We start from the raw sequence: 23895 nt of genomic DNA, 5'->3' as shown, positions 1-23895 counted from the left end.
CACAGTTTGGATTTCTGAAGGGTTCTGATATCGAGAAGGCTATTTACACCTGCAGTGAAAATGTACTTAATTCATTAAATAACAAATTACAAGCAGCAGGTATTTTCTGTGATTTGTCAAAGGCATCCTTTTAAATAAATTAGAATTCTATGATGTCATGGGTAGTGCTGCAAAATGGTTCAAGTCATACCTCGCTAAGAGTAAACAAAGGGTGTCAGTGCAAGGAACTAGTGAATTAAGTCATCAGTCATCATCAGAATGGGAAGAAATTACATGTGGTGTCCCACAAGGATTCATTTTAGGGCCACTGCTTTTTCTTGCATACATTAATGATCTCTCATCAGTTACACTGCCAGAAGCAGAGTTCATTTTGTTTGCAGATGACACAAGTATTGCAATAAATAGTATGTCGAGTGTAGCTCTAGAAAGATCTGCTAATGATATTTTCATGGATATTAATAAATGGTTTAAAGCCAACTCACTGGCATTAAACTTTGAAAAGACTAATTATATGCAATTCAGAACTTTTAAGAGGTTTCCACCCAGCATATGCATAAAGTATGAAGAAGAGCAGATAGAAGAGGTTGACAGTCTTAAATTCCTGGGATTACAACTTGATAATAAATTCAGTTGGGAGGAGCACACCACAGAACTGCAGAAACGCCTTAACAAATCTGTATTTGCAATTCGAGTGTTAACAGACATAGGCGACAAAAAAATGAAAAAGCTTGCATACTTTGCCTACTTTCATTCCATGATGTCATATAGTATAATTTTTTGGGGTAACTCTTCAAGTCAAACAAAAGTTTTCAGAGTCCAAAAGCATGTAATACATATTATTTGTGGAGTAAATTCACGGACGTCCTGTAGAAACCTCTTCAAAGAACTGGGTATACTAACTACTGCCTCTCAGTACATTTACTCCTTAATGAAATTTGTCCTAAATAATATATCTCTTTTTCCAACAAACAGCTCAGTTCATACATACAATACCAGGAACAAAAATGATCTGCACAAGGACTTTAAAGCACTTACTTTAGTTCAAAAAGGGGTCCACTACTCAGGAACACTCATCTTCAATAATTTGCCAGCAGACATAAAAAATTTAGTTACAAATAAAGATCAGTTTAAAAGAAGCCTGAAAGACTTACTAGTGGCCAACTCTTTCTACTCCATTGATGATTTTTTTAATAGAAACAAATTATGTATTGTATATACTCATACTATTAGTATTGTTATTTCAGCTTAAAAAAAAAAAAGTGACATGTTCCACATCCACGAGGATCTCCTCAGTACGGATCTATGGAACGAAAAACTAATCTAATCTAAGCTGTTCCTCACACACCGACATACTTATATTATTTTACACACTACAGTTCAAAGCAATTTAAAGGCCGGCAGCTGCAAATAGATGTAGAATGTTGACATCATTTGTTGTTTTTTGAAAAGCTTTAAAAGTTTTCATGCAGCAACATAAGTGTCTCTCTTGTACTCCATTTTATTATGATTTTTAGGAAATTGCTGAGGTTGGCGTAAGTATAAGTTTTTGTTAAAATGGAGGGATACAATCTGAACTAATAAATCAGAAGATGAAATACAAGAAGCTGTGTCAACAGTTTATTTACCAACAGTGACGAAATTTCTGAACTTTAATCTTACATAAAATAGTTATATCCCTGGCCAATGAAGTTCTCAGTGAATTTGAAGTAAGTATACATTTTTCTTTACTTTTTCCAACTCATTTATGTGAGTCTTCAGGTTTCTTACAATAACATACAGGATAACGATTAAATTGGGAGCATTATTTTGTCACTGGCATGAAAAATTGTTATTCAGTAAATTTAAATTTATCTGGAATTAAGAATAAAGTTTGGAAGGGAGGAGTATGAAGCCGTTAGAGTGTTACTCTTCAGCTATATAAGCTATATAAACCACACACATTTCTTTAGATACTGGTGACAATAGAGGTATTATTAGTCCTACTGCTTCATGTCTCTCTTGCTTACCTGTCTTGTTGGTACGATGCTGGTTAGCAGGACCCCATATTCTGACAGTGCAGTCATCAGATACTGATGCCAACATCTGGTGGTAGACAGGATTCCACGTAACACAATTGACTGTCCGGGTGTGGCCAGTTAGAGTAGCTATTGGCAGTTCTCTCTTTATGTGCCACACATACACTTTGTTATCTGCAATCACAGTAATTGAGAAACTTTTATTGGCAAATAAAGACCCTAAAAGAAACAAACAAATGGGATCTACTCACCTGCAAATGGTTTACGGATGGTATGTGGACATGCACAGATATGTTGTGGTGTACTGTCGTCATAGACTTAACAGAGTTAATCAATTTCAACCAAACTCGGTATGCCTACTGCTTGCTATATGCAAATCAGTGCTGTGGTGGTTAGAACCTCCTTTCTCCCAGAGGAGCACATATACAGAAAAAAAAATGCATTTTCTACCCCCAACACATAAGCTGCCCTGTATGACAGGTATGTAATGTGGGTAGTATTGGCATGTCCTTCAGGAGCTATTTGTACAGAAGTACACGGCTGAGTGGAGAGTGACAGGGGGGAGCAGACAATGAATAGTGAAAGAGGGGAGAGGATGAGTTGCACAGGGAAAGGGGAAGGAGGAGATGAATAGACAGAGGGGGGAGGAGACAGTGGACACAGAGAGAGGAGGTGGAGAGGGAGATGCAGGGAGCAGGTGGGAGGTGTAGAGGGATAGTAGGCAAGTGGAAAAGGAAGAGGCAGGGGCAGGATATGGATAGAGAAAGGGGGGAAGATATGGTCGGAAAGAGGGAGTACGATCAGGTGGGCAGAGGTGTAGGGAGAGAAAGAGGTAGACACAGAGATAATGGAGGAAGAGATGTGTGCAATATATGTGTCCAAGGTGTGCATGGGCAAAGCCATGAGGAAAAGCCTAGTGTAAACATACTGGGTTGGTGCATAAGTTCGCAGCATTTTTCCATAAGTTTAATAAACAGAAAAGGTACACATAACGGAGACTTCAGTCATTGATAATATATTCTCCTTCACTGTTTACAACAGTCTGCCAACACTGAGGTAACTTTTCAATTCCAAGACGGTAGAAATCTTGTGGTTTTAAAGCAAAGCACTCTTCAATACATGTTTGGAGAGCATTTTCATCCTGAAAGAAAGTGCCTTGAAAGTTCTTCAACAGAAAGCAGAAAAGGTGAAAATCTGAGGGTGCAAGATCAGGTGCATAAGGTGGGTGTGGAACGACTTCCCAACCCAACTCCCATGCAGTGTTTTTTGTCAATGTATCAGAATGCAGGTGGACATTATCATGGAGAAACATCACTTCACACTGTCTTCCTGGTCGTCATCCTTGTATTGTCTCTGCAAGATGTCTCAGTTGTTAACAATAAATGTCAGCAGTGACCATTACACCTCAGGGAAGTAATTCGTAGTACACCACATCATCACTGTTCCACCAGATGCACAACAGTATCTTTTGTAGATGTGTGCAGGTCTTTGTACAGAGAGTTGCTGCTTTTTTTGGACTCAGCCATTCCTTACTTTTCCTTATGCTAGCGTAAAGACGCCGGCCGGTGTGGCAGAGCGGTTCTAGGCGCTTCAGTCTGGAACCGCGCGACTGCTACGGTCGCAGGTTCAAATCCTGCCTTGGGTATGGATGTGTGTGACGTCCTTAGGTTAGTTAGGTTTAAGTAGTTCTAAGTTCTAGGGGACTGATGACCTCAGATGTTAAGTCCCATAGTGCTCAGAGCCATTTGAACCAATAATGATACAGAACATGAATAGTCAGTGATGGTCAAAAGCCAATTAATGATGAGCAACCAGAGATATGCATATGACCACCCACTGATTTTTGTGATTTTGGCTCAGAACATGCAATACTCCTGAAGGTCTTCCTGGATGTGAAATGTGAAGCATCAGTAAATGCAAAAACAGCCCCCTTAAAATGAGATAAACATTTTCTTGCTGTGCTCTGTCTAATGGCATTATCTCCAGACATGGCACAAATATTTCTGGCTGCCTCCGTAGCTTTCACTCCTCTACTGAAATGAAAAAGAAGAGTATGTCAGAAGTGTTCAGATTTCTCCACTGCCTAGCATCCATAGCCCAGCCACTAGCCCAAAATGACAATATGTAAACTCAGACAGCAACAGTGAACTGCAAATAAAAAATGACAATAAAGAAACAAGCCCATAGCAACCAACGTGAGGAGGTGGGGGTTCTACGATCTTATGCACCAAACTATTATATACAAATGAATGTATGTGGATGTCTCTGCAAGTATGTCCAGCATGCTCTTGCTAACCACTGGGTCGATTTCAACCAATATGGTGTTGGACAGAAATAAGGGAGATGAACACAGAGCAGTGGGGAGGAGGACATAGTTGAGGAGGAGGAGGAGGAGGAGGAGGAAGTGGGGGATAGACAAGCTGTACATGTATTACATGGACCATGGATACATATACCGTGACAACAATACACCCCAATTGTTGAGACAGAGTTAAGGAAAATCCTCACAGCTGAGGATGCTTCAGATAGCTTTCAACTGCAAAGCACTATTAACTACAAAATCAAAACAATAGCTGTCAAAATAGCACTATTTTCTTGATATGGCACTGCAAAGATAGTTCACAGTATTTTATTTACAATTACAGGTTGGAATAAATAAATACTCCACATCTCTTGCACAGAGCAAAGGGGGAAGAAGAGAGAGATGGAAGGAGGGGGAAGGAGGAGATGCATGAAATATATGTAGAGAACACATATTAGGACGAAGCTGCGGTGAAAGGCTAGTCTAACAAATATAGTAAGCTCTGACAATAGGGTAGCAGAGTCAAACTTGAGTAGAATAGATTGTGCAATAATCAACAGATATGCATAAGACAGGGTTAACTACAGAAGTGTTGATTTTAATTGTTCAGATCACTATTGCCAGTTGTTAGAACACTCAGGCATGTCTGTAACAATATTCTTCATACAGCGGAGAAGCTGAGTTGCAAGTAGGCACAACAAAAATATACTGTCACACAATAAGCTTTTGGTCAACAAGACCTTTGTCAAAAATAGACAACAGACTATTCTTGACAAAGGCCTTGTTGGCAGAAAGCTTATTGTGCAACAGTCTTTTTCGCTGTGCCTATCTGCGACTCTGCATCTCCACTATATGGTGAGTAGCAACTACCCTTTTCATATTATTACATTCCATACTGCATTTTCCAAGCACTTCTGCACCAATATCAACTAAAAGGTATGAGTAGAGTCAACATTTGCACCTTGAAAGATAAGCTAACAGAGGAGAAGTGGGTCACCATTAATCAGGCTACAGGGTCTCCAAGCAAATGGGATGAATTTTATAGGACCATGATGCAGAGTTTTCACTACTCCTGTTCTACAAAAGAAACTTCTGACATTTAGGATGCCCTTCACAACAGGAGTGTTGTGCAGTCAGTATCACACTGCCAAAGAGAAAGAAATGCTCGACTGAAACTTCCGCCTAGTCTGATTAAGCTAAGGCAGTACATATAAGCATAAGTAAAAGAAAACAAGACAGATGGAAAAAAGTAAGTAAACTATTTATTATTTCAAAAGCAATTGCCTTAACTCTTAATACATTTATCTCGTTATGAGACAAGATGGTCAATACCTTCATAGAAAATGTTTGCAGTTGCCTATGGAACCATGAATGTAGATAGGTATGCACCTCTTCATCTGAACCAAACTGACAGCCACAAGTCCTATTCTTCAGAACCCCACAAATATGTAAATTGCAGGGGGAGAGAATGTAACTGTGTGGAGGATATGTAAGGGCTTTCCAGAAAAACTTCTGCAGCATAGTCGAAACAATCTTGGCAACATGTGGGCACGCATTTTGTTGACAGGTTGTTTCAACTATGCTGAAGTTTCGCTGCAAAGACCTTACGCATCCCCCATGCAGTCCCAATCTCTCCCAATGCAATTTCCATGTCTTTGGAGCCCTGAAGATAGACATCCGTGGCCAATGATTCACCTTGGACAAATATGTTCATGCTTGAGTACAATTATAGTTCTATAGGCAACCACAACATTTTTACACAAAGGCATTTTTTTTATTTTTTCCCCCTCCATTTGTCGCATTTTCATTTGGCTGTCCCTTATATATGAAGACACAAAGTTTTGTACATTTAAGGAAAAGCATAATCAAGATAAACAAGTATTTAAGGTAGGTTGTACTCTGTCTCTATCGACCTAATCACTGATGGGATGTTAAATTCTAATGTTTCTTTCCTTTTATTTCCTTTGTAAAGACAAAGTGATAGTATTTTCCTACGTGAATATCAGTTACTTTTATTAGTAAATATGCACCATCATTTGAGCATTATTTTACCATTCACTAAATGTCTGAGCAGTCACTCATGAAGATGATACAATGCTCTTTTTTGTAGATAAGAGTATTAACGCTTTTGTGACCATCAGGACATGTGTGTTGCATGTACAAATTTATTTCCCTTAAATTCTGGAAACAGATTAAAATTAAATGGGGCAAAGTCAGGACTATATGAAGAATTATTGATGACAGTGAACCGAAGATGCCTGATTGTTGCAGATGTTGCAGTGCTCATGTGTTGTCTGGCATTGTCATGCTCAGGGGAGGGGGGGGGGGGGGAGGGGGGGTATGCACCATGTGTGGAAGAACGCTCTGAATTTTGAACTCTATTACAGCAAGCTGTTTCTCATGCACTGACATAGTTACATTTTTATACAACACTATTTTACACACTACAATTCAAAGCACTTTAAAGGCAGACAGCTGCAAATATGTAAACATGAAGAATATAGATGTAGAACGTTAACACCATTTGTTTCGTTTCAAAAGCTTTAAAAGTTTTCATATAAAAAATAATTTTACAGCAGTCGTTGTCTTCCACATCTTGACCCTCGGTGAAATGTTTATACCACTTGTAAACTCCTATGGGAAATTCACCAACAGCCACAGCCAATATTTCAAATGTGTTGTTGCACTTTATTCCATTTTTCAAACAAAATTTAATACAAATTCTTTGCTCCACATTTTTTGAAAGTAAAATTTCACCGAGCACTCGAGAACTCTTATAACCACTTATAACAATAAACTTAATATTGAAAACAGCTGAAAATGCAAACATACATCAGGAGCACGTGTGCCATCAAGATAAAAAAAATTTAAAAATTGGTGGTCTAAAGTGTGTGTAATTATAAAATTCCCATTACTTTTTTATCACAATTCATAAGATACAATATGTTTCTAAAATTGCTAAAGAGACTGATGAGTAAGTTCACCCAGATCAATCATTATTTTTTAAATATGAGACTACTCATTTTTCCTACATTCAATACGTACACACTGTGTGTCTATGCACTGCTGAATGCAATCTCTTTTCACTAATACCATTCTTCACATTCCATCTAGGTTTTTTACTATGATGATAAGATTCAGGGCCATTATTTTATCAGTTGGTATGAGACTCAGTTTATCACAATGACTCTGGTCAAGTACAATTTCTTAATTACATAACAGAAACTTAAGACTGTTTTATCTTTATAATCACCTATGATCAAACTGTACTATGCACATGTAGCAGTACGTGGCAGTTTCACTAGCGGATCGTTGAACACCTTCATGTAATTCAGAATTACGATTCTTCTTCATAAAAAGTATTTAAAGAATATTATAAGCTGCAAAAACTGGATATTTGTAAGGAATGAGAACTTCATCATTCTAACACTGAGATGGATGAGCTAGTTTTTAGCAAGTATTGTGACGGCTGCTCTGCAGTCTTTTGCTCTCACACACACACGCGCACACACACACACACACACACACACACACACACACACTCCTCCTCCTCCCCTGTCTCTCCCTAAGTTACTGAAGATTCTAATTCTTTTTATAACAACATAATTGTACAGCATGTGCCAAAATGATTGACATTACTACACAACATTTTCATTGTTGAATAATGATTCACTAATCATCTTGTGAATGTTGCAGTTCTTATTTCAGTGCTTGCTAAGAAAATTGAAGAGGAACTGCGTCTTATGCAAGACAACTTTGTAGTTTTGTTTTCACCCAGACATGTTCCAGCACTTTTTGTGCTTTCTTCAGTGGTTTTGTCTCTTTCCTTCTCAGTGGTGCTACTTGGCATTTATGCTAGTACCTTTAGGTCTACTATGCAATCTACAGCTTGTCATAGTTTTTTTATGCTGCAGTGCTTTTACTTTTTTGTGCAGTTTTTGTCATTACACATTCATTTTATATGATGTCTTGCCAAACTTGGCAAAAAAAAAAACAGCATCAAAAATCCATGAAATGCAACAGATTGGGCATTAGACCTAAAGCTACAAGCATAAATGTCCAGCAGCTCCAAGTGAGCTGCTTGTGAGAAGGTTGTATACATGGAAGAACCCTGAAGATACTAAAAGGTATCAGATAGATTATATAATGGTAAGACAGAGATTTAGGAACCAGGTTTTAAATTGTAAGACATTTCCATGGACAGATGTGGACTCTGACCACAATCTATTGGTTATGAACTGTAGATTAAAACTGAAGAAACTGCAAAAAGGTGGGAATTTAAGGAGGTGGGACCTGGATAAACTGAAAGAACCAGAGGTTGTAGAGAGTTTCAGGGAGAACATAAGGGAACAATTGACAGAAATGGGGGAAAGAAATACAGTAGAAGAAGAATGGGTAGCTTTGAGGGATGAAATAGTGAAGGCAGCAGAGGCTCAAATAGGTAAAAAGACGAGGGCTAGTAGAAACCCTTGGGTAACAGAAGAAATATTGAATTTAATAGATAAAAGGAGAAAATATAAAAATGCAGTAAATGAAGCAGGCAAAAAGGAATACAAACGTCTCAAAAATGATATCGACAGGCACTGCAAAATGACTAAGCACGGATGATTAGAGGACAAATGTAAAGATGTAGAGGCTTGTCTCACTAGGGGTAAGATAGATACTGCCTACAGGAAAATTAAAGAGATCTTTGGAGAAAAGAGAAGCACTTGCATGAATATCAAGAGCTTTGATGGAAACCCAGTTCTAAGCAAAGAAGGGAAAGCAGAAAGGTGGAAGGAGTATATAGAGGGTCTATACAAGGGCGATGTTCTTGAGGACAATATTATGGAAATGGAAGAGGATGTAGATGAAGATGAAATGGGAGATATGATACTGTGTGAAGAGTTTGACAGAGCACTGAAAGACCTGAGTCGAAACAAGGCCTCCGGAGTAGACAACATTCCATTAGAACTACTGACAGCCTTGGGAGAGCCAGTCCTGACAAAACTCTACCATCTGGTGAGCAAGATGTATGAGACAGGCAAAATACCCTCAAACTTCAAGAAGAATATAATAATTCCAATCCCAAAGAAAGCAGGTGTTGACAGATGTGAAAATTACCCAACTATCAGTTTAATAAGTCACAGCTACAAAATACTAATGTGAATTATTTACAGACGAATGGAAAAACTGATAGAAACCGACCTCGGGGAAGATCAGTTTGGATTCCATAGAAATGTTGGAACACGTGAGGCAATACTGACCCTACGACTTATCTTAGAAGAAAAACTAAAGAAAGGCAAACCTACATTTCTAGCATTTGTAGACTTAGAGAAAGCTTTTGACAATGTTGATTGGAATACTCTCTTTCAAATTCTAATGGTGGCAGGGGTAAAATACAGGGAGCGAAAGGCTATTTACAATTTGTACAGAAGCCAGATGGCAGTTATAAGAGTCGAGGGGTATGAAAGGGAAGCAGTGTATGGGAAGGGAGTGAGACAGGGTTGTAGCCTCTCCCCGATGTTATTCAATCTGTATATTGGGCAAGCAACAAAAGAAATGAAAGAAAAGTTCGGAGTAGGTATTAAAATCCATGGAGAAGAAATAAAAACTTTGAGGTTCGCTGATGACACTGTAATTCTGTCAGACCCAGCAAAGGACTTGGAAGAGCAGTTGAACGGAATGGACAGTGTCTTGAAAGGAGGGTATAAGATGAACATCAACAAAAGCAAAACGAGGATAATGGAATGTAGTCGAATTAAGTCGGGTGATGCAGAGGGAATTAGATTAGGAAATGAGACACTTAAAGTAGTAAAGGAGTTTTGCTATTTGGGGAGCAAAATAACTGATGATGGTCGAAGTAGAGAGGATATAAAATGTAGACTGGCAATGGCAAGGAAAGCGTTTCTGACGAAGAGAAATTTGTTAACATCGAGTATAGATTTAAATGTCAGGAAGTCATTTCTGAAAGTATTTGTAGGGAGTGTAGCCATGTATGGAAGTGAAACGTGGACAATAAATAGTTTGGATAAGAAGAGAATAGAAGCTTTCGAAATTTGGTGCTACAGAAGAATGCTGAAGATTAGATGGGTAGATCACGTAACTAATGAGGAGGTATTGAATAGACTTGGGGAGAAGAGGAGCTTGTGGCACAACTGGACTAGAAGAAGGGATCGGTGGTAGGACATGTTCTGAGACATCGAGGGACCACCATTTTAGTATTGGTGGGCAGCATGGAGGGTAAAAATCGTAGAGGGAGACCAAGAGATGAATACACTAAGCAGATTCAGAAGGATGTAGGCTGCAGTAGGTACTGGGAGATGAAGAAGCTTGCACAGGATAGAGTAGCATGGAGAGCTCCATCAAACCAGTCTCAGGACTGTAGACCACAACAACGACGACGACGACGACGACGACGACGACGACGACAACAACCCCTTTTCTAAATCTCACCAGTCCTTTTCCTTCACCTGTCGTACTTCCCCTTCAGACCTTCTGCCAGAAGGAGCCACTGGCTCCAAAAGCTTGTACACGAAATACCTTTTATAAGTGTGTTTTCCTGCCATTGTTTGGTGAGTAGATTTTTTTTCTATCCAATTACATTGTTCAAGCCAGTGTGACACAAAAGTTGAATGAAATCTCAAAAAAATACTTTTCTGGCAGTTTCACACAGCTGTACAAATGTTCTGTAGAATGTACTAAAGTGGATGGAGACTATGAAGAACAGCTGAAGCTTTAAAACCACCATACCAACATCTTATCATTTCTCTTGTTTTATTACTCTAGTCTTGAAACTTTTTGAACTGATGGGGTACATGATTTTTTAGTGAGTTACTTAAATTGAGGGTGTACGTAAACAAATCAACTACACTCAACAAACTTTAAGAAGAATGCAGCAGAAAATCTCTTCCATATCAATCAAGTGTTGGGGGTGTGTACTTCTCAGCTGCAGACTAAGAGTACTAGTGCATAGTGCAAAGTGGTTATGTCATTTTCACATCATCAGCCCTTCTTTTATAGATTTCAATATTATGAAAAAAGATAGATTGCTATTCACCATATAACAGACATGCTGAGTCAGAAGCAGGCACAACAAAGGCTACTAAACACAAGCTTTTGGCCAGAAGGCCTTCTGAAACACACACACACACACACACACACACACACACACACACACACAAATTCAAGCAAATGCAGCTCACCACACACACATGATGACTGTCTAAGGCTGCCAAGGCCAGACTGCAAGCAATTGCGCATGATGAGAGAAGCAATTTAGGTGGTGGGGGTAAGGACGAGGCTGGGGCAGGGAAGGGGAGGGAGAATAGGGTCTGGGTTGGGAACAGTAAAGTGTTTGTGGGAGCATAATAAAGGGATGAGGTGGAGAGAGGGTAGAGAGCAATTATGTGTAGTCTGGAGATTAGATTGGGGGTGGGGGTAAGGATGATAGGAGCAAAAAGACTGAGTGTGGCGGGGGGGGGGGGGGGGGACAGAAGTAAAAAGACTGGGGGGGGGGGGGTGAAGTAAGAAGTAAAAAGACTGGGGGGGAGGGGGAGGTAAGAAGTAAAAAGACTGTGGGTGTGCTTGTGGAATTAGATAGCTGTGTAGTGCTGGAGTGGGAACAAGCAAGGGGATAGGTGGGTGAAGGACAATGGCTGATGAAGGTTGAGTCTAGGAGGGTTACAGGAACATTGGATATATTGGATATATTGCAGGTAGAGTTCCCACCTGCACAATTCAGAAAAGCTGATATTGGTAGGAAGGATCAAGATGGCATGGGCTATGAAACAGTCATTAAAACAAGGAATGTGGTGTTGGGCAACGTGTCCGGCAACTGGGCAGACCAGCTTTTTCTTGCCACAGTTTGTTAGTGGCCGTTCATACTAAAAGGCAGCTTGTTGGTTGTCATGTCCACGTAGAATGACATACAGTGGTTGCTGCTTAGCTTGTAGATCACATGACTGGTTTCACGGATAGCCCTGCCTTCGATGGGATAGTTGATGCTTGTGATCGGACTGGAGTAAGTGGTGGTGGAATGGTGTATGGGACACATTAAATGTATATATTTTTTTCCTTTTTATGTCACTCAAATGGCATATATTTGCAGCATTTTGGAGGAATAAAGATGTTAAAATGTCGTGTAGTAAGTGAGATATTATCAATTAAAAACAGTCAGATTTTTTTTTTTTTTTTTTTTTAATACAACATATATGTGACAGGCTTTTCTGCTGTAGCTGATATAAAATCAAAATAACATTCAAAGAATATAGCAAATGAACTGAAAAACTGATGACTCAGTTTTACTTCCTTTCCCGACAAAGCAGCAAACTGCCTACAATGCTGGTTGCTGTTTTTGTCTCACTACAATTACGAAATCCATTTCCTACTTACGTCTAAAGATGCCAATGTGGACACTGTGTCCCAATTTTCCGTGGGTCCTGATCACTTTGATCTTTGAGAACTGCTCTGCTTCCATCTTGATACTGGAATGCAGGTCACACTTGAGGGTTTCCCAACTATGAGCTTGCACATAGCACCTGCTGCTGTCACCAACCCAGTTCTCTGTCAGATGATTTAGTTTGTTCAACGGGACTGGAAAAAGAAACTGCCGGGTAAGGCTTTGGAACCCCTGTGCAATTATTTTTCCTTACAGTATTGCTCTCTGTTTTTATCGTGTTTTGCTGTTGTCCACGGAAGACCTCTATCCCAGAGTAGTAATTCCTGCCACATTACAGTGCAAGGTTCTATACCTTCTCGACCAGGGCCATTGGGGAGTTTTGCGAACTAAACTGTTTACTAGGGAGACATTTTCATTGGCAGGCGATTGACGGCAGAATTGTCCATTTTTGTTGTGGCTTCAGAGCAGTGTGCCCAACAATAAGCAGCTCTCAAGGCATACCTGTTCCCCCTGTCCCACTCACTGAGCAAGGTGGCGCAGTGGTTAGCACACTGGACTCGCATTCGGGAGACGACGGTTCAATCCCGTCTCCAGCCATCCTGATTTAGGTTTTCCATGATTTCCCTAAATCGCTTCAGGCAAATGCCAGGATGGTTCCTTTGAAAGGGCACGGCCGATTTCCTTCCTCCATCCTTCTCTCACCCGAGCTTGCGCTCCGTCTCTAATGGCCTCGTTGTCGACGGGACGTTAAACACTAATTTCCTCCTCCTCCTCCTCCTCCTCCTCCTCTGTCCCACTCCATGCCAACCATGGGAATGCATTCACATAGACTTCATGGGTCACCTTGAATTTATATTGGCTCTTGATTGTGGATGCATTTTCCTGGTTTCCTTACATTCTCCACTATGTGTTGACATTGGCTGACGTCACAATTCAAACACTTTTGTGGGTTTTTTCTATCAAGGGGTTGCCTCGTGCCTCAGTTTCTGATAAGGGCCCCAGTTCATTTCTCACACCTCTCAACTGCTTTTTTTCCAATCACGTTATTCATCACATTATTGCTCTGCCATTCCGCCCTTAATCAAATGATGAGACAGAACAACTAATGTGTATGTTCATGTCTCAAATGAAAAAGTCTGTAGTGGATTCTTCACCTGACGATGCCTGTCTCCGTTTTCTGACCATATATCACTTCACGCCTCTGGGGGAACAGAGCCTGGCTAAGTTGCTTCATGACTGGCAGTCACGCATACTCCTCCACGTTCTGCAGTCTGTGCTGCACCTGCCGTAGCCAGGTTCATCCCATTGCTTTGCACTGGGATCGCCAGTGTGGGCACGAGGATTTGGTCACTAGCCCAAATGGATACTGGCCACTGTTGTCTGTCACCGGGATGCGAAATTCACGATGGCCGTACAGCCCACATGCTGATGGCACACCACTTTGAACAGTTGTGTCCCGTTCACTGCCAGAAGCTACCAGTTGTGGATACAGCCCCCATCACCACAGCCCGTCCCGCTGCCCTCCACCCCAAGCCCATTGGCTGCCTCCTCCATGTGCAGTGCCCTGGGGTTCCAGCTTCCCGGCAGCAGACCTCAGTCTGTCTCTGACATCGGGTCCATTATCACACCCTGCTGTTCCATCGGGCCACATCCACTGGCCACCTCACCATCATTGCTTCAGCCATCATCATCATCATCATCATCATCATCATCATCATCATCATCATCATCAATGTCTCCAGCCCCCCAGGACCTGCTTGCTGATGGCGACACAGATATGGCAAAGGCACCCTCCTTCCCAGTGCTTTTGTCATGCACTGTCTGGGCCCACTGCCCTCGGGCATGCCCATGTCTCCACACGTTTTGGTCCTATGTACCAGTACCCACCCAGCACATCATCTCACACTCTGCAGTTGGCATTCCAGATCCGATGGATGTGTCTCTCATAGGACTGCTGACATCTCCTCCGTCACCTGGGCACCCTCTTCACACAAGGCAGAGGTGTGCTGTATACTGCTACTAGTGGGTTTGATTGTGGGTGTGAGTGTGCCCAGTGTAGTGTCACCATGCCTATGTACTTAAACCAACAGTCAATGTTATCAGGGCAGACCAGCCCCTAGAGGCCACCTGTAGGGAGCATGTACACAGCTCAGTCTCCGCTGTACTGTCTACTGGCAACTCGCGCCTCTATATGCGCTGAGCAGCACGGTCTTTTAGTTTGTGCTGCTCACATCAGTTGCTCTGTGTATCACTTATGTTGCACCTTCTGTATGATTTTCTTGTCTTGTTATATGTGAAGTCATGAAAGGCTTATTTCCAGTACTGTTCAAAAGTTTATGAATAAAGCTATATTGCGTCACTTGGATCAGTTTTGTGTATTACTTGGTTACTACAGTTAGCACTTCTTGCCTAATCACAGAAGCATCCACAATGCCTCCTCAAACATCCACAGTGCCTCAAGCTTTAGCTACTTGAACAGCTTGGGTATTAATTAGCTCTGCCTGTCGCTTATGACTTTGGCAGGCGTCTAGTACAATACATCACACACAACTGTCATGTCTTTTGTTGACAGCACTAAACAAGAAATATAAAGTTTGGATTTACACCCCAGTGGCTTTGTCTAGGTTTTTTTTTTTTTTGCTGATGACAAATGCAGTTCTCTGAAACTTGTAAATTAAAATGTGCACTAACAGTACAAACCATTATTGAATTGACACAGGCATACAGCAATATGCTGACTTTTTTGTGGCATACATGCATATCATTTGAGTGAAAGCTGCATCTCAAATGTCTAACAGTAGGCACTCCATAAGTAAGTACTACCTACCTTCACTTCCACTGGCAACGAAGTCCTGGTTGACTCCACCAAAGCAACTGTGTATAGTGAAATGTCCTTGTGTAACTCCCTGGAATTTCCGCACAAGGCAACGATCTTGTAGGTCCCATAAGTGTACACCCTGGGTGGCAACATTTAACAATGCAAGGCGATCTGCAGCATTTACGGAAAATGCCATCACAGGGTGATCTTCCTGCAAACTGGTATAAAAATATGTTGCTGATGACTGTGGAACTAATTTCTGATTACTTTATTACCTCATTTTTCTAAGTGGGTTCAGAAATGAACACATAGACACATATGTCACATCATAACACAAGTTACAGACAATATAATGAATTATAGGATTTACTGAATACTGACAACCATTTTCTATTAATAATTTCACTAGTTACAACCAGTCATTTTATTACCCAACAGGCACATAACATTTTATTTCATAATATCAGCATCCTCAAAAACCATAGTAATTAATGACTAGGTTGTGATGTTGACATTGAAACTTGTGCTTATTCCAATGTACTATAAAGAATGGTTATGGCCAGCCGTGATCTCTCTAAAGTTATTAGGGAATACAAATTTTCAGGCTAACAACACAAACAAACTGTGACATCTTTTCAAATCAACTCATCCTGCAGGTGACATTAAATGCACACTAAAATTCTACTCTTTAGCAATGCTTAAGTGGGAATGCATACACTAATTAGCGAACGATTTACTCAGCTCAATAAACTCCACACTGAGTGACTAACACATTATATACTTCTTTTAATTTTAGTCACAGTTACAGAATATGATTACAATCATAACTGGTTCCAGCATACATTTCCCATCTTCAGATAATGTATGGCTGAAACTAGTTATTACTCCAATAAAATTCAGTGACTGTATCTAAATCAAAACCAAATAAAGAAAATGTCAACTGATTGGTGTGAATAAGAGCATAAAACTTACTACTAAGCCATATGCAAGCTTCTGTGTTGGTTCTCCTCCTTGAATGAATGCACAAAAACATTAGCTATTTACCACCACAACATTGTAGAATTAGCTTTGAGGTTGCATTAAGGAATGTGGCCTCACAATGGAAAGAATCAATAAAAATAATGAAAGCATGTGATTAGAGCATTTTATTTTCAGTAAGATAGTAATAATAGTAATAATAATCTTAGGGGCAGAGTTAAAAGAGAAGAGTCCATTTGCAAAATTTTGGTGCTTTTCTTTATAGTATTAGTTGTGAGTTAGTTGTTAAGTGAGATCATATAAACATAAACTGTTAAAAAAATTTAATCATAAGTTATAGTAGTAGCTATGTTAAGCATAGCTATTTGCATATTTGGTCATTATTAATGAAATACATAGAGAGCAACTGGCAAAAGGGATAACTGGCACATACATGATAATGAAGTGAGACTACGTCCACACAAGCAAAACATGATTCATCACAGGAGAGAGATTAGGACTACAATCAGCATCCAACTAAAAGTACAGTGATAGATTTTTCTGAACTGCGCAGACTACATTAAGTACTTCAGTGAACTCATTAAACTCTCAAAACAACATTTAGATACCCCCCTATTCAACAATTTGTCACAATTATAAATAAGTGGTTGAGATGTGAATTTTTTTAAATGCCTCCACCAGACATCATCATTAATTCTATTATTTCACAACAAACAAAGAAACAGAAAGATTGCATGATATGATCATCTCAGTTGATCCGGACCACAATTAAGTCTCTGGACCACAATTAAATATCACAAAAACTGAGTATTTGTAAACTGGTCCTAATCTTTCAGTAGTGAATGTTAAAGGCAAAATAAAGATGGCAAGCTGATTCTAGTATCTTGGATCTCATCTACAAACTAATAGGAACATATTAGTGATGAAAGAACTAGAATAAAAGCAGTCTAATTATGACAGCATTAGATCCCATAAAACATCTTAAACTGTGGACAACACCGAGAAAACAATGACAGACTAACATGTGGATGATTGACTCAATGTTGGCAGAATGTCATTAACAGAGGGGCAACAACCATTGGACTATGCCCAAACGCCACAAGAGATAAAGAAGAATAGTGTTTGGTGATCAGAAGAACAAGATCCAGTTGAAATTGTAAAATATTAGGAGGAGGACATGGAGCGGAACAAGGAGGAAATGGGACAGAAGAACAAGAAGAAAATGAATCATTGATAATATACAAATGGGGATAATTTTTTTCCATCTGTACAGAGACTGAGGAAAGTGACATGCCCACAGCTGTGTGTACATTTAAGAAATAAGAAAAATGGGAAAATTGGCCTCCACTTAACTTTCACACTCAAAAAACAGCCAACAGAGGAATTATCGGTTGCAAATACATAAGTTAAGAACAACCAAAAACTTAGTCACTAAAAATTTCAGTATTAAAAAGAAGTGGCAATCATTACTGTCAGACCAAAAATCACAATATCTCTTTCTTAAAAAATTAAAAAAAAATTTAAAAATTGGGAAATTGAAAGGAACACTTACTTACCACCAGCACAATCAGGAGCAACAAGAGCAGAGTTTATAGGCATGTAAATAAAAAAAAAAAAAAATTGCGTAAAATCTTAGGTTTTAAGAAATTTGATATTAATTCCCTCTTGGCAAAGAGGTACAGCCTGAAAATAGGAGACACCATGATAAAGATGTAGACATAAAAGAGGTGAGCAAAAGTAGCTGTGAAGGAACAAGATAGCAGCTGTAGGTAATAAATCAGATCTTAATTTTGATGAAGCAGCTATCTTCTAATGCTCTGAAATCTTCTAAACTAACATTGTGGATTCTGTTTCTGTGTCTGTCAATACCACTCTGGTTGCCCTATTTTGAGTAATTAGCAAGCAGAGAAATGATATTTATCTCACTTGGCAAAATATAATTTTTCACTAGCCCACTATGAAAACAAATACAGTAGGACATTGATAATCTGGTATATTCAGGACTCTGTCAATGCCAGATTATAAAATGTGCCCGATTATCAACATCAGTTTCAGAAACTTTAAAAAAAGGGATATAAGCAAAACTTCTAGTTTTAACATACAAAATCAATGAACTTTTATTTATTAAACACAACAGAAGAGATTGAAGTATTAAAAAAATCAAAATTATGCTGTACTTTTTCTGTAAAAATAAAACTTTAGTAGAAGTCAAATATGGTACTGTTCTATTAAATCAGTTTAAAGCTCCAAGTTTCAAAAAAGTTCAATGTACTGTACATAAATAATTTTTTGCACACTAGCTACAAAATAAAATATGTACCACAGATTTGAAAAGAACAAGAACAAGGTTACTAATAAAACTGCTACCAAGAATTTTGTACTGTTTCATTGGAATCACTGTCTTCAGGAATAGCACACTTACCCAACACTGTCAAGGGCATGAAATACATCGGACTGGTATCTGCCAGTGATGGTTCAGCATCATTTATACTAGCACAAAGCTAACAATGCAACCAGCTTATCTTGGCGAGAAGGTAGCAGCCAACTGAGGCAGACAATTGTTGCATAAGGCACCACGCCGAATGTTTCTGATGTTTCTCAAAGCTGTCCATTATAATGTCAATAGCACTGAGCTAAAAGTATGCATGCCAGTCTAGTGGGTCTACCAGATTATCGAGTTCTGGACTATTGCAGTCTTACTCTACTTAAATTACCTGTTCAGCACAGAATACAGAGAGAATTCTTGCCTGAATATTAACCTGCTCAGCTAAAGGAGAGGATAATTTTAAAGCCATGAAGAAAGTAATGTTGGTATAGACTCCCTTGTTACCGAAAGTCATTAAAAAAATTAAGCAAGTATTTTTCATTTTTGACACTGTATTCATCTACGGCAACAAGAATTTCATGAAACATCATAGAAATTTTCAACTAATTGTGCTCAATGTGCCTGTAAATAACAAATTTCCATTTATGAATACTACTGGACTGTTTAAAGTTTGATTCTGATATTATAACAGATAAGTAAAACTGCTGTGGAGAAATATATGGTAAATCAATGTAATGGAAATATATTTGTGGATGATTACAAGAGGCAATCAAACTATCTGGGATAGTACTAACGTGCTGTGTTATGTAGTCTGCAGTATAAGCTAAAATGTAATACAGCATAATAAGTGTGGCAACTGCTGGACCCATCAGGTAAGTGGTTCTGAACTGCAGTAAAGACAATTAGGTACTTCATGCACATGGAAATGCTTTGTGAGTATAGCAACTGATGAAATAAACCACTAAGAGATCAATGTTCCTAATATTCTTATTTTACCCTGAGTATGCTTCACATGTAAAGCTGTTATAATCAGATGGCTTTACTGTGTAATTTCTTTCTTTCATTATATATTCTTCATTCAGGAGAAACAAAAAAGAAGAAGGAAGATTATAGAGTTTAACATCCTACCGACAATGAGAACATTAGAAGCAAATCACAAGCTCAGATTTTGAAAGGCCAGGGAAGAAACTGGCCATATACTTACGAAAAGAATCATTCTGGCATTTGCTTTAGTTATTGGGGAACCTACAGAAAACTTAAATCTGAATGTCTCATCATGAATCTGAACTGCAGTCCTTTCAACTGAGAAGTCTTAAACCTACACCTACCCATTCAGTAGAAATATCCATGTGTACAATGGCAGACACATGCATACTGTAGAAGCATTCTGCTAGGACAATCTAAACTGGCTGTTCATAAGAATTATAGGGTGTGTGTGTGTGTGTGTGTGTGTGTGTGTGTGTGTGTGTGCGCGTGTGTGTGTGCGTGTGTATGCGCGTGCGTGTGTGTGATGTGCATTACGAGCTAAATAAATGTGTGCTGTTTTACTCAATTATGCAAAGTAATCTCTTCCTAATGGTACTCATTCCAAAACAATATCACTAATTATGGAATCATTAAATGCCACATTGATAATGTTCAATGATTTGCTAACAATCTGTAAAATCCTGCATGGTTCATTAATGCTGTTGTTGAGAAGGATGTTGATCAGCTGCACCATTTGACATTGAGTTCAACTGCCAGAGTTTTGATTGCTCTGATGCTACTGAATCATCACTGTTATGAAACGTCATGTTCAATAACGGCACTGAAACCTGTATAAGTAGCAATGTCATGTTTGAATGAATCTTCACAATGGCTGAGCCCTTATCTCCATTCAGGCTATACAATTTGCTTATGAAGTGGCATATGAGGATTACAAGAGGGGTGCTCTTTGTTACACCAATTTAAAACTCACTGAAAAATATACATTATTTGGATACGTTCTGTAAAACTTTTCACAAAAATATACAGAATATACTGGCATACCTAGATATCTCCATTACGACACACTTCTAGCTATTCACCAAACTTTCCTACATTTTTAAAATTTCCTTCCTGTCCTCCGAGTGCTTTTATAGTGCCATAAAATCCACAAATGTTAGTGCATGTAAGGCTGGGGAAAAAACAGTCTATCCTTTGGCTTTCACACATTATGCTCTACCACATGTGTCCAGTTACCAGAAATTTGCTGTATAAGGCAACTGTAAGGAATATTTGCTTCTAAGTACACTTTACCACAGGGTGAAAGTTCCATCCTCATAGACTATTGGAAATTGTGTGTGCTAGTAAATCAGTAAGAGTGAACATGTTAATCCACTGAGTGTAGTGTACAAGTAATGACCTAATGCAACACAGCTACAAAGAAATAAATTTCATCAAACATCAATGAAAAGGAATAGTTATAATGCTAACAATTCTCATTCCATTCACTACCAAAGCAAAAATGTTTGTCCATACCTATCTGTCACAAAATTATCAGTGCAGTCAGTGAGAAAATTTACTTGCCAATGCTAGTGAACAACAATGAAAAGCAATAAAACACAGTTGTATAATGGCATACACACTGAAGAGCCACAGAAACTGGTGCAGCTGCCTAATACCATGTAGGGTCCCCGTGAGCACACAGAAGTGCTGCAACAAGATATGGCATGGACTTGAATAATGTCTGAAGTAGTGCTGGAGGGAACTGACACCATGAATACTGCAGGGCTGTCCATAAATCCATAAGAATACAGCATGCTGCAAGGCATCCCGGATATGCTCAATAATCTTCATGTCTGGGGAGATTGGTGGCCAGTGGAAGTGTTTACACTCAAAAGTGTTCCTGCAGCCACTCTGTCGCAGTTCTGGATGTGTGGGGTCGCACTGTCCTGCTGGAATTGCCTAACTCTGTCAGCATGTGCAATGGACATGAATGGATGCAGGTGATCAGACAGGACGCTTATGTACGTATCACCTGTCAGAGTCGTATCTAGATGTATCAGGAGTCCCATTCGACTCCAACTGCAGACGCCCCACACCATTACAGAACCTCCACAAGCTTGAACAGCCTGCTGACATGCAGGGCCCATGGATTCATGAGGTTGTATCCATACCCATTCATGTCCATTTGCTTGATACGATTTGAAATGAGACTCATCCAATCAGGCAACATGTTTCCAGTCATCAACAGTCCAATGTCAGTGTTGACAGGCCCAGGCGAGGCTTAAAGCTTTGTGTCGTGCATTCATCAAAGGTACACGAGTGGGCTTTCAGCTCAGAAAGCCCATATCGATGGTGTTTCATTGAATGGTTCACACACTGAGACTTGTTGATGCTCCCACATTGAAATCTGCAGCAATTTGCAGAAGGGTTGCACTTCTGTCATGTTGAATGATTCTCTTCAGTTGTCGTAGGTCACGTTCTTGCAGGTTCTTTTCTGGCCGCAGCAATGTCAGAGATCTGATGTTTCACCTGGTTCCTGATATTCACGATACACTCATGAAATGATCATACAGGAAAATCCTCACTTCATCACTATCTCGGAGATGCTGTGTCCCGTTGCTTGTGCACCAACTATAACGCAAAGTTCAAACTCACTCAAATCTTGATAACCTGCCATTGTAGCAGCACTAACTCATCCAACAACTGTGCCAGAAGTAGTTGTCTTATATAAGTGTTGCTGACCATAGCGCCATATTCTGCCTGTTTAAATAGATATTTGTATTCGCCAGTTTCTTTGGCGCATCAGTGTATGTGCTAATTAGATTAAGTTTTGTTGCATCCAAAAAGCTTAAATAGTGATATCCCCCACCCTCCCCCACCCCACCCTCCCCCACCCCACCCTCTCTAAATTCATCTAGAGCCTATTCACTAAATGGTTAATCTGTTCCTTCAGTGCTTTTTGCAATTTTCTATGTATTTCTCTTTCTTCCAATCACATTCCACATTGTGAAGGAGGCACTTACTTCCACTGGTGACAACTCCATCGTTTTTTGCAGATTGTTGCTTTTTACAACTTTGTTAATATTTCATAGCACCACTGTAGTGCAAAATTAATTGGACACAACTAACATTGAAATTCTAACTTATCATGACCTGAAAATGAAACTGAGATAATACACACAACTGTAAGAATGATATATAACAGTTCATTAAGAAGAGTTTACAAATAATAATAAAAAAAGAATATACTGAGTGAAATCAAGAGAGTTCTTTCTCTCAAAAGGTGCTATGTAAATAAATCAATCAGAAAATGTACACATAGTACCACTATAGCATTCCTTTCCCCCTTGATCAGCAATTTCTAAAATAATGTCATTTTGCTACCAATCGAGAATATAATCGTCAATCTGACACCAACTTCAAGATGTCTTCTCCGCCACTGCTGTAGGGCATACACTTGTATCATATTCCAACAAAACAGATGAAGAAGAATCTTTCAATACAATTTCTTGTGCTGTTTAGTGTACCCAACTCATTACTAACAATTATATTTTCATTAAGTTGTCATTTATAATGCAGACACTTGTGTTTGAAACAGATATGCCTAATTTTAAAAAAATGACAATACCAATATAAAGAGAAATGTACTAAGTAAGAAACTCACTTGCAGCAAAGACGTAACATGTGTTCCACAGAGGCTGGCAATAAGGAGATAGAGAAAGTCACCCCAGATGAGAGTAGATAAGAGGAACATCTGTGGCACTGGGGGCTATTATAGGCTGGTTGAGATGAAGGCCACTTTCAAGAGGGTCAGCAATGGTGCCGTCATTGGTAATGTAGAAGTATAAACAATTTTCCCATTGCTACCTTGTATTATAAAGAAAAAAGAAAGTGTATAAAAGCTGTCCTATGTCTGGAGGCGCAGAATCAGTTTTAAAAATATTTCCTATCTGAATGGAGTATTATTAACAAAAATATTTAAAAAACAAAGTGTTGAAGCTTAAAAGTGACAGTTATCACAAAAGCAAACACAAAAATAGTTAGATCTATTGTGACTGGAAAATCAGAACTTGAGGTGCTATTTTTGTTTCCATTTATTATACAGCAACT

The 23895-nt window shown here is 39.2% G+C and overlaps 1 protein-coding gene across 2 annotated transcripts in view; it reads right to left on the bottom strand.

Moving 5' to 3' along the window:
* The window catches only part of LOC126092586 (WD repeat-containing protein 26), a 146152-nt gene that overhangs the window by 15099 nt on the left and 107158 nt on the right, over window positions 1–23895 (bottom strand). For both annotated transcript variants that reach the window (XM_049908273.1, XM_049908274.1), the window contains 2 exons: window positions 15525–15733; window positions 2007–2189 (listed from right to left, as the gene is read on the bottom strand). In XM_049908273.1, coding sequence (XP_049764230.1) covers window positions 2007–2189; window positions 15525–15733 — 392 coding nt within the window. The remainder of the gene's footprint in view (window positions 1–2006; window positions 2190–15524; window positions 15734–23895) is intronic.

The sequence above is a fragment of the Schistocerca cancellata genome, chromosome 7 (genome assembly GCF_023864275.1).
Source record: "Schistocerca cancellata isolate TAMUIC-IGC-003103 chromosome 7, iqSchCanc2.1, whole genome shotgun sequence".
Classification (NCBI taxonomy): Eukaryota; Metazoa; Arthropoda; class Insecta; order Orthoptera; family Acrididae; genus Schistocerca; species Schistocerca cancellata.
The sequence above is the reverse complement of the archived record's forward strand: the minus strand, read 5'-3'. Positions and strand labels throughout refer to the sequence as shown.